Genomic DNA, 12950 nt, shown 5'->3' with positions numbered 1-12950 from the left:
ATACACTGCAGCTTAAGTAGTTCTTTGCTAGGTTCACCGAAGATCCCTGCTCTTTATGTTTATTAAGAAGAGATACTTATATTAAATCTCTACATTCCATAAATAAATCTGACTCCATTCCTAAAAACTTAAATATTTTTTTAGATTACTTTGTCTGATACATTATTCCTAGTATAAAAACAAAAAAAACTGCGGATGCTGGAAATCCAAAACAAAATTCCTAGTAACTATTTGAAGATAATAGGTTGGAAATAGGTTTGGAACAGGAGAAGGCCATTCAGTGTCTCGACCCTGTTCTACCTAGTTGCTGCCCAATTTCGGAAACGGGTCCTAAAAAGGGGTTTAGGCCCCTAATTAGCACATTCAAAGAGCCTAATGCTCATTTATGGCTGGCACAAGGAACGCCTCTACAGTTCCTCAGATTATGATGTAGGAAATGCTTTTGATGCTGTTTAGGCACAGGAATCACCCCATTTAACAAGATTAAATATTTTCATTGAATTTAGTGGCAGTTAGTAATGTGCTGATGCTGTTTTCTTCAGGACCAAAATTAATAATCGAACAATAATATTTTTCAATCTTTCATATCCCATAGTTGTACAATATTAAAGATAAACTTACAATATATGACATGGCAAATTGGTCAAGTACAACAGAACTGAGAATTAGTTCATTTGCAGGCTGCAGTCCACTCTGCTTAGTTCTTGTCTTAAGTGGGGAGTTGCTGATCAGAGGTGGCAGCAAATACCATAGAGGAGGGAAATATCAGAGGGGAGAGTCATAGCCAGTGGTCCCATACAAAGCAATCGTAATTATGAGTTCCTAAACTATTTTTCCTCAATTACAATTTATACTTTTCCTTTTTCTTTAAACTTTCTTTCTTAATGAAATTGTTCTTAACCGCACTTATGCTTCTGCCACTTTTGTGCACCTGGTTTTGTTAGCATTGCTGTAAAGGAAGTGGGTTGTATGCCACTACTGCCAATGCTATCTGTAGCCATGAAACAAGAGTAGTTCTAGTTAAAATAAAATTTTATGAGTCTAAATAGATTTGGCTGCAGCATTTAAAGGTTAAAGGTATTTATATTTTCCAAAATTTGCACAGATTTATGGTTAAGATTAGTGAGTCACAAGGTCGGTATATATTTTACTCCTTTTTTCATATTTACAGAACATGGTGAATATCAGCAGTGGCCCATCTGAGTTTCACAACAGAAAGCATGTTCTAATTTTAAAAGGGATAAGCATCACCAATGAAAATTAAATTTAGTATTCATACAATATAGCAGAGTAATTAGAATAACTTGTCAGTCACGCAGAGGATTGCAAACCTGTAAGATTTGAATATTTATAATCTCAGTTAAATGAAAAATTCAGATGCTATTAAATAATCGAATTCCTAGATACGCAGCACCAAAACCTAGTGCAAATGGTTTGCGTTAATATGACAAGCTATAACTGATTTATATTTTAAAATGGAATATTCATAAGACAAGATTAACCTCGATGAAAAGAAAACAACAGCTGAAATAATAAAATTACTAAAAACATTTGATACTCACTAGTCCATGGTTGTCTGGTAACATGACAATTATTTGTGCATTGTGGTCCCAAATCATTCGCCAGAAGTCCTTAGTTGTGTGTGGCAAAGGATGCTGGGTAATAATAAATTCATTGCTTCTGTAATATCCCTTTAAAAATTGAACAGATGTTTTACTCACTATTGTCTATGTGATGACTATAAGCACAATGAAAGATAAGACACTTAAATACAGCACATTTCTACAAATTCCTTGAGGAATCATAACCTCTCTTGGTTCAAATTAATATAATTTAACAAAATATTCATGCTTAAATACAGCACATTTCTACAAGTTCCTTGAGGAATCATAACCTCTCTTGGTTCAAGTTAATATAATTTAAAAAAATACTCGTGCTGACTTTTAAGAAAAACACAATGGGTAGAATTTTCAGGTAGGTGGGCAGCCCCGATCGGCAGACCTGGGAGCAGCCAGGGAACGGCCCGTTGACTGCGATTGGCCCCCGACAGCGATTTCACGCTGGCTGGCCAATTAGCGGCCAGTCAATGTGAAAGGCGTGCTGAAATGCTCAGCGCTGCTGGGGTGAGGGCGGGGAGGAGGGCGAGCGCTGAAGTCAGCACAGACGCGGGGTAGGGCAGAAGGAAAGCTCCCTGAAGGCAGAGAGCTATGGGAGCTGACGAATTTAAAAGCAATAGACAGAATTTAAAATCCAGAAAAAATGTCCACGTCTCAGAATGAACGGATGCTGAAAATTCTGTCCAAACATTTTAATCTGTTTTTAAATTAATTTTTGAAACTTCATCCCGCCCTTGGCTGAGGTTTGCTCAAAAATCCAAAGGCGGCCTGGCCAATTTGCCTGCTCACCAACCGTTAGTAACGTTGGACGGGCAGCAAAAAAATCGGGATCAATTGCTACTTTAATGGCCTTAATAGTCCTCTTAATTGCCAGTGGGTGCACTGCTGACTCTTGTGTGTGCCCGCCGACCAAAATATCGCGCAAGTGCGCGATGAAATCAGGATGCTCGCCCAACATCATCGCGCGCTATTACACGCTTGAGCATGTCGGGTATGTGCCCACAGCCAAGCAGAAAATTCTACCCAATGTAGATACACTAAATGAAATTTGTTTAGTTCAATCTAGAGTATATACATAGAACCTTACAGCAGCGACTAATCAACCCATAGTGCCTGTGCTGGCTCTCTGAAAGAGCTCTCTAATTAGTTGTGCTCCCCTGCTCTTTCCCCAACCCTGCAAATTTCTCTTTTTCAAGTCCATATCAAATTCCTTTGAAAGTTATTATTCAATGCACAGAACAAGAATTTAGTTTGTGCAAGAAAATTATATATACATTAAAGCAAATAACCTACAATTTTATAATTCCTTTCATGTCTTCAAGGTATCTTTGAGCACTTCAAATCAGTTAAATACTTCTGAAGTATAGTCACTATTGCAATGCAGAAAAATGCAGCAGCCAATTGGCACTCAGCCATCTCTCCCACAAACTGAATGAGATAAATGCCCTGAAAATATTCAGTTGACTGAGGGATAAATTAAAGAATCATAGAATCTTACAGCTCAGAAGGAAGCCATTCAGCCCATCATGCTTTTGCCAACTCCTTAAATGCCCAATTTAATCCAATTTTTTTCTCCATAACTCTGAAAATTAGTCCTATTCAAGTACATGTCCAATTGCATTTTGAAAGTTCCAATGAAATCTGCTGCCACCACTCTTTCATTCCAAATCTTAACAACAATTTGCATGAAAAGATTTCTCCTCATTTCTCCATTGTGTCCTTTTGCCGATTATTTTAAATCTACACATCCAGATGGTAGGTTGTCAACCCATTTGCCAGAGGTAACAGTTTCTCCCTACGTGCTCACCACTTGCTTAACCACTCATAATCTTGCAAACGTCTATTACATCTCCCCTTAAAACTTCTCTGTTCTGAGGAGAATGATCCCAGCTTCTCTAGTCTCTCCATAATCTCACCCTCATCCCTGGTATCATCTTGATAAACCTTCTCTGTATCCCCTCCAAGGCCTTGACATTCTTCTTGAATTGTGGTGCTCAGCTTTGCAACTGAAGGCTAATTAATGATTTGTAAAGGTTCGGCATGGCTTCCTTGTTTTTTAATTCAGTGCCTCTATTTACAAAGGTAAGTATCCCATATGCTTTCTTAAATAGCTTATCAATTTGCTTGCCACCTTCAAAGATTCCAGAATGTGTGCCCACAGGTCCCTCTGCTCTTGCAACCACCCCCTCCCAATACAGACTGCCTCGCCATATTGTTTCCTCCAAAGCATATCACTTCACACACCCACGATAAATGTCATGTGTCCATCCATTTCACCAGTCTACCTATATCCTCCTGAAGTCTGCGGCTATCCTGCTCACTGGTTACTATGTTCCCAAACTGTGTATGATCCACAAACTTTGAACTTGTACTCCCTATAGCCAACGTCAGGTTGTTAATAAATCATAAGAAAAGCGATATTCCTAATGGCTCCGGATGATCCCACAGCATACTTCTCAGCAATCAGAAAAACATTCATTCACTGCTAATCTCTGCCTCTATCGTTTAGCCAATTATATACCCAAGTTACCATTGTCTCTTTAATACCACGTGCTTCTATTTTCCAAATACGTTATGTAATACTTTATCAAATGCCTTTTGAAAGTCTATATATACATCTACTGCATCACCTTCATCAACCCTCTCTGCTACTTTATCAATTAACTTAATCAGGTTAATTAGCCATGGTATGCCTTTAAAAATCAATGTCATTGACCCATATTAACTTAAGATTCCCCAAATGTGAATACAACGGTCTGCAGAAATTTTCCTATCACAGACGTTAGACTGATTGGCCTGCAGTTACCAGGTTTATCCCTCTCCTCTTTTTGAACAGGGGTGTAATATTTGTAATCCTTCAGTTCTCTCGCACAACTCCCATAACCAAGGAGGTTTGAAAGACTGTTGTTAGAATTTCATTTACCTCCTCTCTAGCTTCCCTCAGTACTGCAGCAACTCACCAAAGTGTCTTTGATTGCACCTCCCAAACCTACTAGAAAGACAAGGGCAGCAGATGCATGGGAACACCAATTCTATGTTCCCCTCCAAGTCACACATCATTCTGATTTACAAGTATAATGCCATTCCTTCATTGTCACTGGTTTAGAATCCTGGAACTCCCTAACTAACAGCAATGTGGAAATGCCTTCACTACATGGACCAATGGTTCAAGTAGGCAATTCAAAACCACCTTCTCAGGGGTTTTTAGGGATAGACAATAAATGCTGGCTTAGCCAGTGATGACCAGATCCCATGAAATAAATAAAAAAATAATAAAAATGTTGGCCAGGGAACTAGGAAAACTCCTCTGCTCTTTGTGCAATAATGTCACAATTTTCTTCACACCTACCTGACACAGCATGATTTAAGATCATATTCAAAAATTAACACCTCCGATAGTGCAGTAGTCACTCAGCACTGTACTGAAGTGTCAGCCTGGATTATTGGCTTAAGTCTCTGGAGTGGATCTTGAGCCCACAATCTCTGACTTGGGGCGGAATTTTCTGTGCCCACTGGCGTGGGGCGTGATCGGTGGCGTGAGCGGACAATATGGCACAATCAGTTTTACAATGGCGGGAAACCAGTGGTTTCCTGACATCATAAAACCAATTGTAATACATCAGCATATTATTATCAGGCCACCCCACCAGAATCATCCTGCTCCGCTGGATCGTCCGTCCACATCGGTGGGAAAGCACACTGATGTGTTTCACAGTAGCACGTAAAAGGCATGCACTTGGCAGCCTGCAATTTGAGGGGAACTCGGAGGTGAGTACACAGTAATGTTGTGCAATGCTTGCCAGGGTCACCTGTTGGACTTCAAGCTTCAGGGGTGTTGGGGTTAAGGGTAGCCCTGCCGTTGAGGCGATTTGTGGCCGGGGAGAGGGTTAAGAGCAGCCTTATCGTTGAAGCGACTCGTGGCGAGGGGGAAATTAAGGCAGCCCTCCTGTTGAATATAGCGCACAAGCATTTGCGGTGGGGTGTAGGGTGGGTGAGGGTAGTGGCCAAGCATTCAGGAAATCTGTATAAAGTGACCATTCTTCTGCAACCCAGACAGTTCAGGCGCAGCCACATTGATATGATTGGGGTCAGGCTTCTAGCTTATCTGCCCGCTCAAGTGACGCAGAGGCATCAAAGTGCCACCACATGCTCCAAAGCTTCTGTGGCCATGCTACGCAACCCCCACCAACCCTTGGCACAGACTGCAAGGTCACAAGCATTTTAGTGGACTGCAGAACAGCTGGACGACTGCACATATTGTACAATCTCCTCACCAAAGCTGGCCATGGAGCCGTCACTGCTGGAAGTGCTAATAGGCCCTTGCAATATCAGCATCCTGGTTTGAACCAGCTCCCCCACAGTTCAAGTGAACAGGGCAGCCATGCAGCGCACTAATCTCTGGCCATCCAAGTGGTGGATCCTTCATCCTGCAGGAGGAGTATATCAGGATCATGGAGCCTGGTGAAACTGTATGCCTGATGGCCTTCAGAGCGCAAGGACAATGGAGGAGAGAGTGACTGAGGCTCCTAGCTGCGCAGAGGCAAGAGCAGAAACCTCAAGGAGGGGCGGCTGGGGCTCCCACACACGCCAACCAAGAGCCACAGCGAGCTTTCGCGGGCTGGTGCCACGTGACACTCAGGGTCTATAGACACTGCTTTTCATTCCTGCAGATGACCGAGAACCAGGGTAATGGAAAACTGCACATGTCTAGTGAACTAGTCAGTCAAAACTGCTGTCTGCTGCAGCATTTGGCGCAACGGGGACATGGAGGGCATCCACTGCCAGTGGCCTTGAAAGTGACCGTGGTGCTCAATTTCTACACCAGTGGCTCCTTTCAGAGCTTGGCAGGTGACCTCTGTGGGATTTTACAAGCTTCCACCCACAAATGCATCCATGAGGTCACGGATGCCAACTTTGTGAGGGCACACAACTTCGTGCATTTCGCCCGGGACCAAGACAGCCAGGATGCAAAAGTGATTGGATTCGTCCAGATCTCATGTTTGCCACAGGTGCAGGGTGCAATCGACTGCATTTACGTGGCGCTCAGATCTCCATCGCAATACACGGTGAACGTCCCTTTGCTGAATGTGCAGCTGGTATGAGACCAGCAGAAACGCATCCTTCAGGTGTGCGCACGGTTTCCAGGGAGTGTGCACGACGCCTACATACTTAGTCGGTCACAGATCCCTGGAGCCTTCCAGGGTCCACAGTAGCTGCAGGGATGGCTCCTTGGGGAAAAGGGCTACCCGCAGAGGCCATGGTTGACGATACCCGTGTGGCGGCCACAGACTGCAGCAGAACGACAGTATAATGAGGCTCATGCTGCAGCTCGCACCTTGGTGGAGCAGATCATCAGGATGCTGAAGATGAGGTCTGGTGGAGTCCTGCAATACAGTCTGCAGAGGGTGTCATGCATCGTCATTGTCTGCTACGCCCTTTACAACCTGGCGCTCCAACAGGGAGATGAGATGGCTGAGGAGGAGATGCATGTCTCCTCCGATGAGGAGGACGTTGATGGGATGAGGGCGAGGAGGTCCTCGGAGGCGATGATGACGGGGCTGAGGCCCTCGCACTTGCTAGGCAAGGCAGACGTGCTCGGGAGGCCCTCATAGCTGCTAGATTTATGGACCATGACGATGACGACATGCAGTGGGTGGACCCCATAGTTCCTCACATTGTATCTGTGAATGTTTGACCCCAGTCTGGCTTATGGCAGTGCAAATGCCCTCTGTCATGGAGATGCAGTAGAGGCCCTAATAGTCACTCGATTGCAGGACGATGATCACAACATGCAGTCAGGACACTGCATAAATCTTCACATAGCCGCTGAGAATGTCTGACTCCTGTCTGGCCGAGGGCAGATCGCTTCTGCTCTGTGATCAGGGTCATATCATGGAAGCATGGCCACGAAACTTTAGAAGCATCTGATCCTTTGTCCGCCTTCAGCACCTGAACCCTTCAGGAGCACAGCATCAGTGGACACAAATGCTGAAAAGATGGGGGACAGCCCCTCCTTAAAGGTGCTGAGAGCACACCCAGAGAACGAGAGAACTTTGTGGCGCCTACCCACTACATTCTGGCAGCAATGACAAGCACCACTGAGGCGCAGGCATCAGTAATGTGTCCAGGGAGTGTGAGGCTGGACCATCACTTTGGTCTGAAGGCTGCACAGAGCACAGGGAAGAGGCCCTGAACTGAGACAGCTGTCTTTACCTTGTGCAGAAAGGTTTCACATCCGAATGACAAGAACACTGCTCATCAGAACAAGGAGTCATAGGCAGGGAGACATTCTTTGGAGTTTATTGACTATAGTGAACAGTATGTACAAGTGATTAACACCCATGCCCAGGTTATGCAACTAATTCTCCTTACCTCTCCTAATCTTATCGCTACATCTTGGTACTCTCCAGAGACAGCGGAGATGGAGGCAGCCTGCTGACTGCACTGTCCTGTCTGAAGTAACTTTGGCGGATGTCCTCTGGAGGGTCAAGACTGGGAGAGCCCCGGCCTGCTTTTGGGGTCCTGCTGTGTGGCAGTGGCACCCTCCTTGGCCTGTGGAGTGGGAGCTGCTGAGGTCACAGGAAGAGGGGAGTCAGATGGACCGGACACTCTCGGAGTCACCTGGGTGGAGGGGCCCCGAGTGTGCACCTGCTGATCCGCCTCTCCACAGATACCTGCGAGCCCCAGTCTGACTCCTTGAGGAACAGGGGTAGCTGACGTGAGATCAAGCTGCCTGACACCCCTCTTGTGTACACAATGTTGGAGGCCAACAATGTTAGCAGCAGCGATGGAGTTGAGCCCACGCAGCAGTGCAGGAGCGAAGTCCTGGACCAAGTTCTGCACGATGGCTGTCATCCTACCAGTGTTGACCTTGGTACATTGGCATACGGGCTATCACCCCAGACTGAAGGCTGACGGAGACTCCTCCATTGTGCCTTGCAATCTGAGGAGTGCAGCGGACATCCCTTCCTGTTGTTCCCTAGCTTGCCTTTGCAGCTCCAGCAACTGTGACATGACCGAGTCCAGAGGCTCGTCATCTGACTCAGACTAAGCAAAGTTCTGGCCTCCAGCAGTTCTCCAAGTGCCAGAAACCTGTGAAGTCCCTGCCACCACCTGCTGTGGATCGGACGGTGAAATGTGCTCACCAGATTGTGATCTGGGCCTACTCTAGAGCTAGGTCCCAATGAGGTGTGTGTCTGTACTGGTGGAGGGTATGGGTGAGCACTGTGGCGGGACTTCAGCTTCCTCTTCAGAGGTTTCTTCGGGGCTTGATTGGAGGCCCTGGGCTGTGGACTCCGTTAGCTGTTTCCCAGATGTGCCTGTGAAAGCAAGAAGAGATAATTAGTGCATGGCAGTGGCCTGTGAAACAGGACACATCACTGGCAGCATGGTTGTCTGATGGGTGTTACACTGCTGGATCCTCATTTGGTACAGCAGCACCAACCTCATCGCCAGCACAGGGCCAGTCCAGGTCCTCACTGGCCAGCTGGATGTCAGTTTTCAAAGTCCACGAGGAAAGTGATTTCGGGCATTCCACCACCGGTTCGCGATCTCCCGCTCCTGGTGTGTGCCAGCTTTTTGTTCATGAACATAAATGGAAAAAATGTAAGCAGGACACCTGCCAGGCCAGATGATAAGTGTGCCTGGCCTGTTTGGTGGTGGGTGGTCCCATGGATGGGATGAGGCCAATGAAGGTGTATGTGAGAGAGCAAATGGTGATGTCTCTTGAACCGTCAGTGAGCGAGGGCCCTGTGGATGTGTGATGGGTTTGTGAGTGTATGAGTTGAGGGTGATGAGAAGAGTGACTTACCTGGAGGAACGAAGATCATTCATCCTCTTGTAGCACTGGGTGCTGTCTTCTTTTGAAAGGTGTTGGTGCTGACTGCTGCTGCCACCAGCTCCCAAGCTGGATTGGTGATGTTGCTGCCCATCCTGCGGCCAGAGTGGGGATAGAGTACATCCTGGTGGATCTTCACTGCATCCACACTTGAGAGATGTGTCGCTGAACCTAGGGATTGCAGTCTTCTTCAGTTTCAGGGCCATGTCTTTTGTCCAGCAGTGGTGGGTCGGAAACACTGAGATGCGTTTTTGCAGCTGGACTGTAAACATGGCACCCAGTGTGATGAAGCAGCGAGGTGATGGCAGCGGCGGGAGGGTGGGGGGGGGGGTGGGTGGTGGTGGTGGTGGTGGTGTGTGGGTGTGTGTGTGTGTGTGTGTGTGTGGGCGGAGAAATGAGAGCCCACCACCATGGAAATGGCGTGTTTCCCAGGAGTGCATAAATAATGCACCGGGTTTGGGATGAAAAGGTGTGGAAGCCCGCCATCACTGCCAGCGGGTAAAACGTCGCTTTACCTGCCACTTCCGCACTTGGTGCAAATCTTGGATGATATACTGCCCTTGGAGTGAGAATGCTACCACATTCTTAAAGGCAGCAAAGCCATGTTGCACAAAGTCATTATATTTTCATTTAAAACGCAAGTTCACAAATTCAACTCACTATCTGAATGTAAAAAGACTTGTTTATTCCGAGGAAATTACTTTCCGTGAATATATAAAATCAATGAGAGAAAACTGTAGCTGCATCAGTCACTTTGTCAAGTGAAAGGAATGGGAAAAAACAGCTTCTTTGGCATTAAAAATTCCAGATTAAGCATCTTAATTGTCTAAAACATAAAATGGGTAACTTTTGTCTTGTTTAATTTTTCATAATGGTTTATAGCCTGCATGTAAGGTGGAAAATATCACCCACCCTTTACTTAAATTATTCAAAAAGTATAATCAAACAGGCTCTGCTATTTGGCATAACAATCATAACAGGCTATATGAGAGGCTATGCATATTTGATGGTTTTATTTCCAATTTTATATTTTGGTTATAACTTTACATGTTTATTAAGTCACCATGGAAATACAATCCTTAGTTATAACTTACCATTATGTAGGAGGCATTAATATAGTCGGTTCCTTTTGTTCCAGGCAATGGTGCAAGGCCTACCCGAGCTCGTTCAGCTGAAAGATAGGATCAGATTGCAAAATTTTTCAGGGAAGAAGGTTGGTTCAAAAATAATTACATTCCACTCATGCATACACTACTCTCTCCCAAGTAAATACATAAAAGGGTCAGAATTTTACAGGGCCCCAGGGAGCATGTTGGCAGGTGGGTTAAGTGGGGGTGAAAAATTGGGTCAGCGATGGCAATTTATGAGTGCTAGGTAAGATGGCAGAAGGTCCTCCCCACCCTTAGTCTACTGAGGCCCTTAAGTGACCAACTGTGGTATTTTTCCAGTGGTGGGTGTGCACTTCACCATGTGGGGCGACAGCTAAGTATACCATGGTGGCCTCCTTGCAGGCTTGAGGTTGGGGGGATCTCTGGACTGGGCATGCGGGTAGCACATGGAGCCCCACCCCTCTCCCTCACAGGGCAAGGGCCATCCCCTCAGTAGCAAGCCCTGCCTGCCTTCACAAATGATCTACCCCACCATGCTGGGGCCAACCTGAATGGCCCCGGTGAGCCCGTCCGCACTTAGTCTGGTTCGTAGCCTCCTCAATTAATGCTGATGCTGTCTGGTTGAATTCTCAGCAGTGGCCACTGCTCCTAGTGGCGCTACTGGGACTGAAGTGTTGCTAGCCATCTGATTGGCTGACAGCCTGGTGGGGGTGAAACCTCATCCCTTAAAGGGATGGGAAACTTGACTGCAGGCAGTCAATTGCCTGCTGCATGTAAAATTGGGGGTCATGGGTCCCTTGACTGGTTGAGGCAGGTTTATTCCCTGACTTTCCAGCTGGTGGGCAGGGCCACTGTTGCCCCTGGCCAGGGCTTTGTACAATAAAACTAGGATTTCATGTTGACAATTTTTGGTCACAACCCTTGCTGATTTTAAAACTGACTTTTGCAACACGATTATATGGCAGTATTTGGGAAAAGCAATGCGAGTTCACAGTTTTTCAGATAATTTAGCCACAGATATCAGGTTTGTATGCTCGGCATAATGGAAGAGGCCTTGTAAAATAGATTTCTAAAATAATCTTTTTCACTTTCCAATCAATAACTGTGAAGTCTCACTGTTGAGGTATTTGAGGTCCTTATAATTAATCTTCAAATATTAAAAATAGTTGAGTTGCAAATATGTCAGCTTCTCACTAATCCCCAAAGCAGAGATTGTCTTACATGGCACAACTGAGGAGTTTCTGTTCTTCTCTTTATTGCATTCTTTCTGGGCACTGAAGCACTCTATAAATTTTGCATTACACTGAGTTACCAACTGTAAAAAAGAGAGTTTATGGGAACATCAGTGGAGAATCAATATTTATAATTCACCAGTAGATCTCTCAAATAGAAAAAATTGTTAAAGCTATTTTTTAAAAAATCACAATATTTTATAAGTACATTGTATATTGAAACATAACCAAATGAGAAATATACACTGAAATTAACATTAAGACCATTTATCACTTCTATCCTAAAATGAGAAATATTTAATACTAAAAGAAATTCCAATATCCTGTAGAAGAAAATTGTAAAGGCACTTGTTAACAATTAACGATATGGATACACAACACACAGAGGCAATCTTTCCCCCACAATTGTTTAAGTGCTGCTACAGTCTATTGTTCAATATTCCCTAGTAATAAAACTGGATTTGCCATGAAATTCTCAAGTCTTGTCCTAATTTTGGTGAGAGATCAGCAGAAATACAATATAAACAGAAAGTAAATTCATGCTGTACAATTTAATCCTTAGTATAAACAACAAAAGATTAGCCACATTTTAAAAGGGATGCTGGGTGAGCAGTTCAATTCACATAGCACCGCTGGCAGACTTAGGCTGATTCTTCGGGTGCAGGCAGCTCCCTGAGGGCCACTGGTCCGAATGACCCACGTCATGTCCCTCATTAATGACATTGTAGAGCGCCTCGCAGGTAGCGGCCTGGGGTGGTGACTGCCCCAGGGAAATCAGCATAATCTGCATGGTGCAGCTAGATGCACTGCTTTGCAAATGAATTTCTACCCCCCTACTCCCCGCCATTTCTTTTTTTGGAGAGGGAGAACAGCCATAAACAAAGCAGCCACAAGTGATGAAGTGATGCATCTGAGCCTAATCGACGCTGTTCAGTTGTCTAAACAAATAAAGTTAGCAAAATACTTATGAAAACAGCACTTCTTTAATTGCATTGTTCCAAGACAAAACCCAAGAAATTTGATCATATGAAACCTGTGTTTAAAGCAAAAACAGGTGATGATTGGTCCAAAATGGGTACTACACTACCAAGAATTATAAGTAGCTTGAAGGTGATTAAGTTCTCTTTATGCATAAGCACAAAGGAGGTGGGAGCCA

The 12950-nt window shown here is 44.9% G+C and overlaps 1 protein-coding gene across 1 annotated transcript in view; it reads right to left on the bottom strand.

Moving 5' to 3' along the window:
* Positions 1-12950, bottom strand: part of LOC121279750 (receptor-type tyrosine-protein phosphatase gamma-like) — a 783231-nt gene that overhangs the window by 30706 nt on the left and 739575 nt on the right. Inside the window, exons 23-25 of the mRNA XM_041191026.1 lie at positions 11784-11877; positions 10548-10624; positions 1563-1691 (exon numbers count right to left, since the gene is read on the bottom strand). Of these exons, the coding sequence (XP_041046960.1) occupies positions 1563-1691; positions 10548-10624; positions 11784-11877 (300 nt within the window). The remainder of the gene's footprint in view (positions 1-1562; positions 1692-10547; positions 10625-11783; positions 11878-12950) is intronic.

Source organism: Carcharodon carcharias, chromosome 7, assembly GCF_017639515.1.
Source record: "Carcharodon carcharias isolate sCarCar2 chromosome 7, sCarCar2.pri, whole genome shotgun sequence".
NCBI classification, from domain to species: Eukaryota; Metazoa; Chordata; class Chondrichthyes; order Lamniformes; family Lamnidae; genus Carcharodon; species Carcharodon carcharias.
This window is presented reverse-complemented; position numbering and strand designations above follow the sequence as displayed.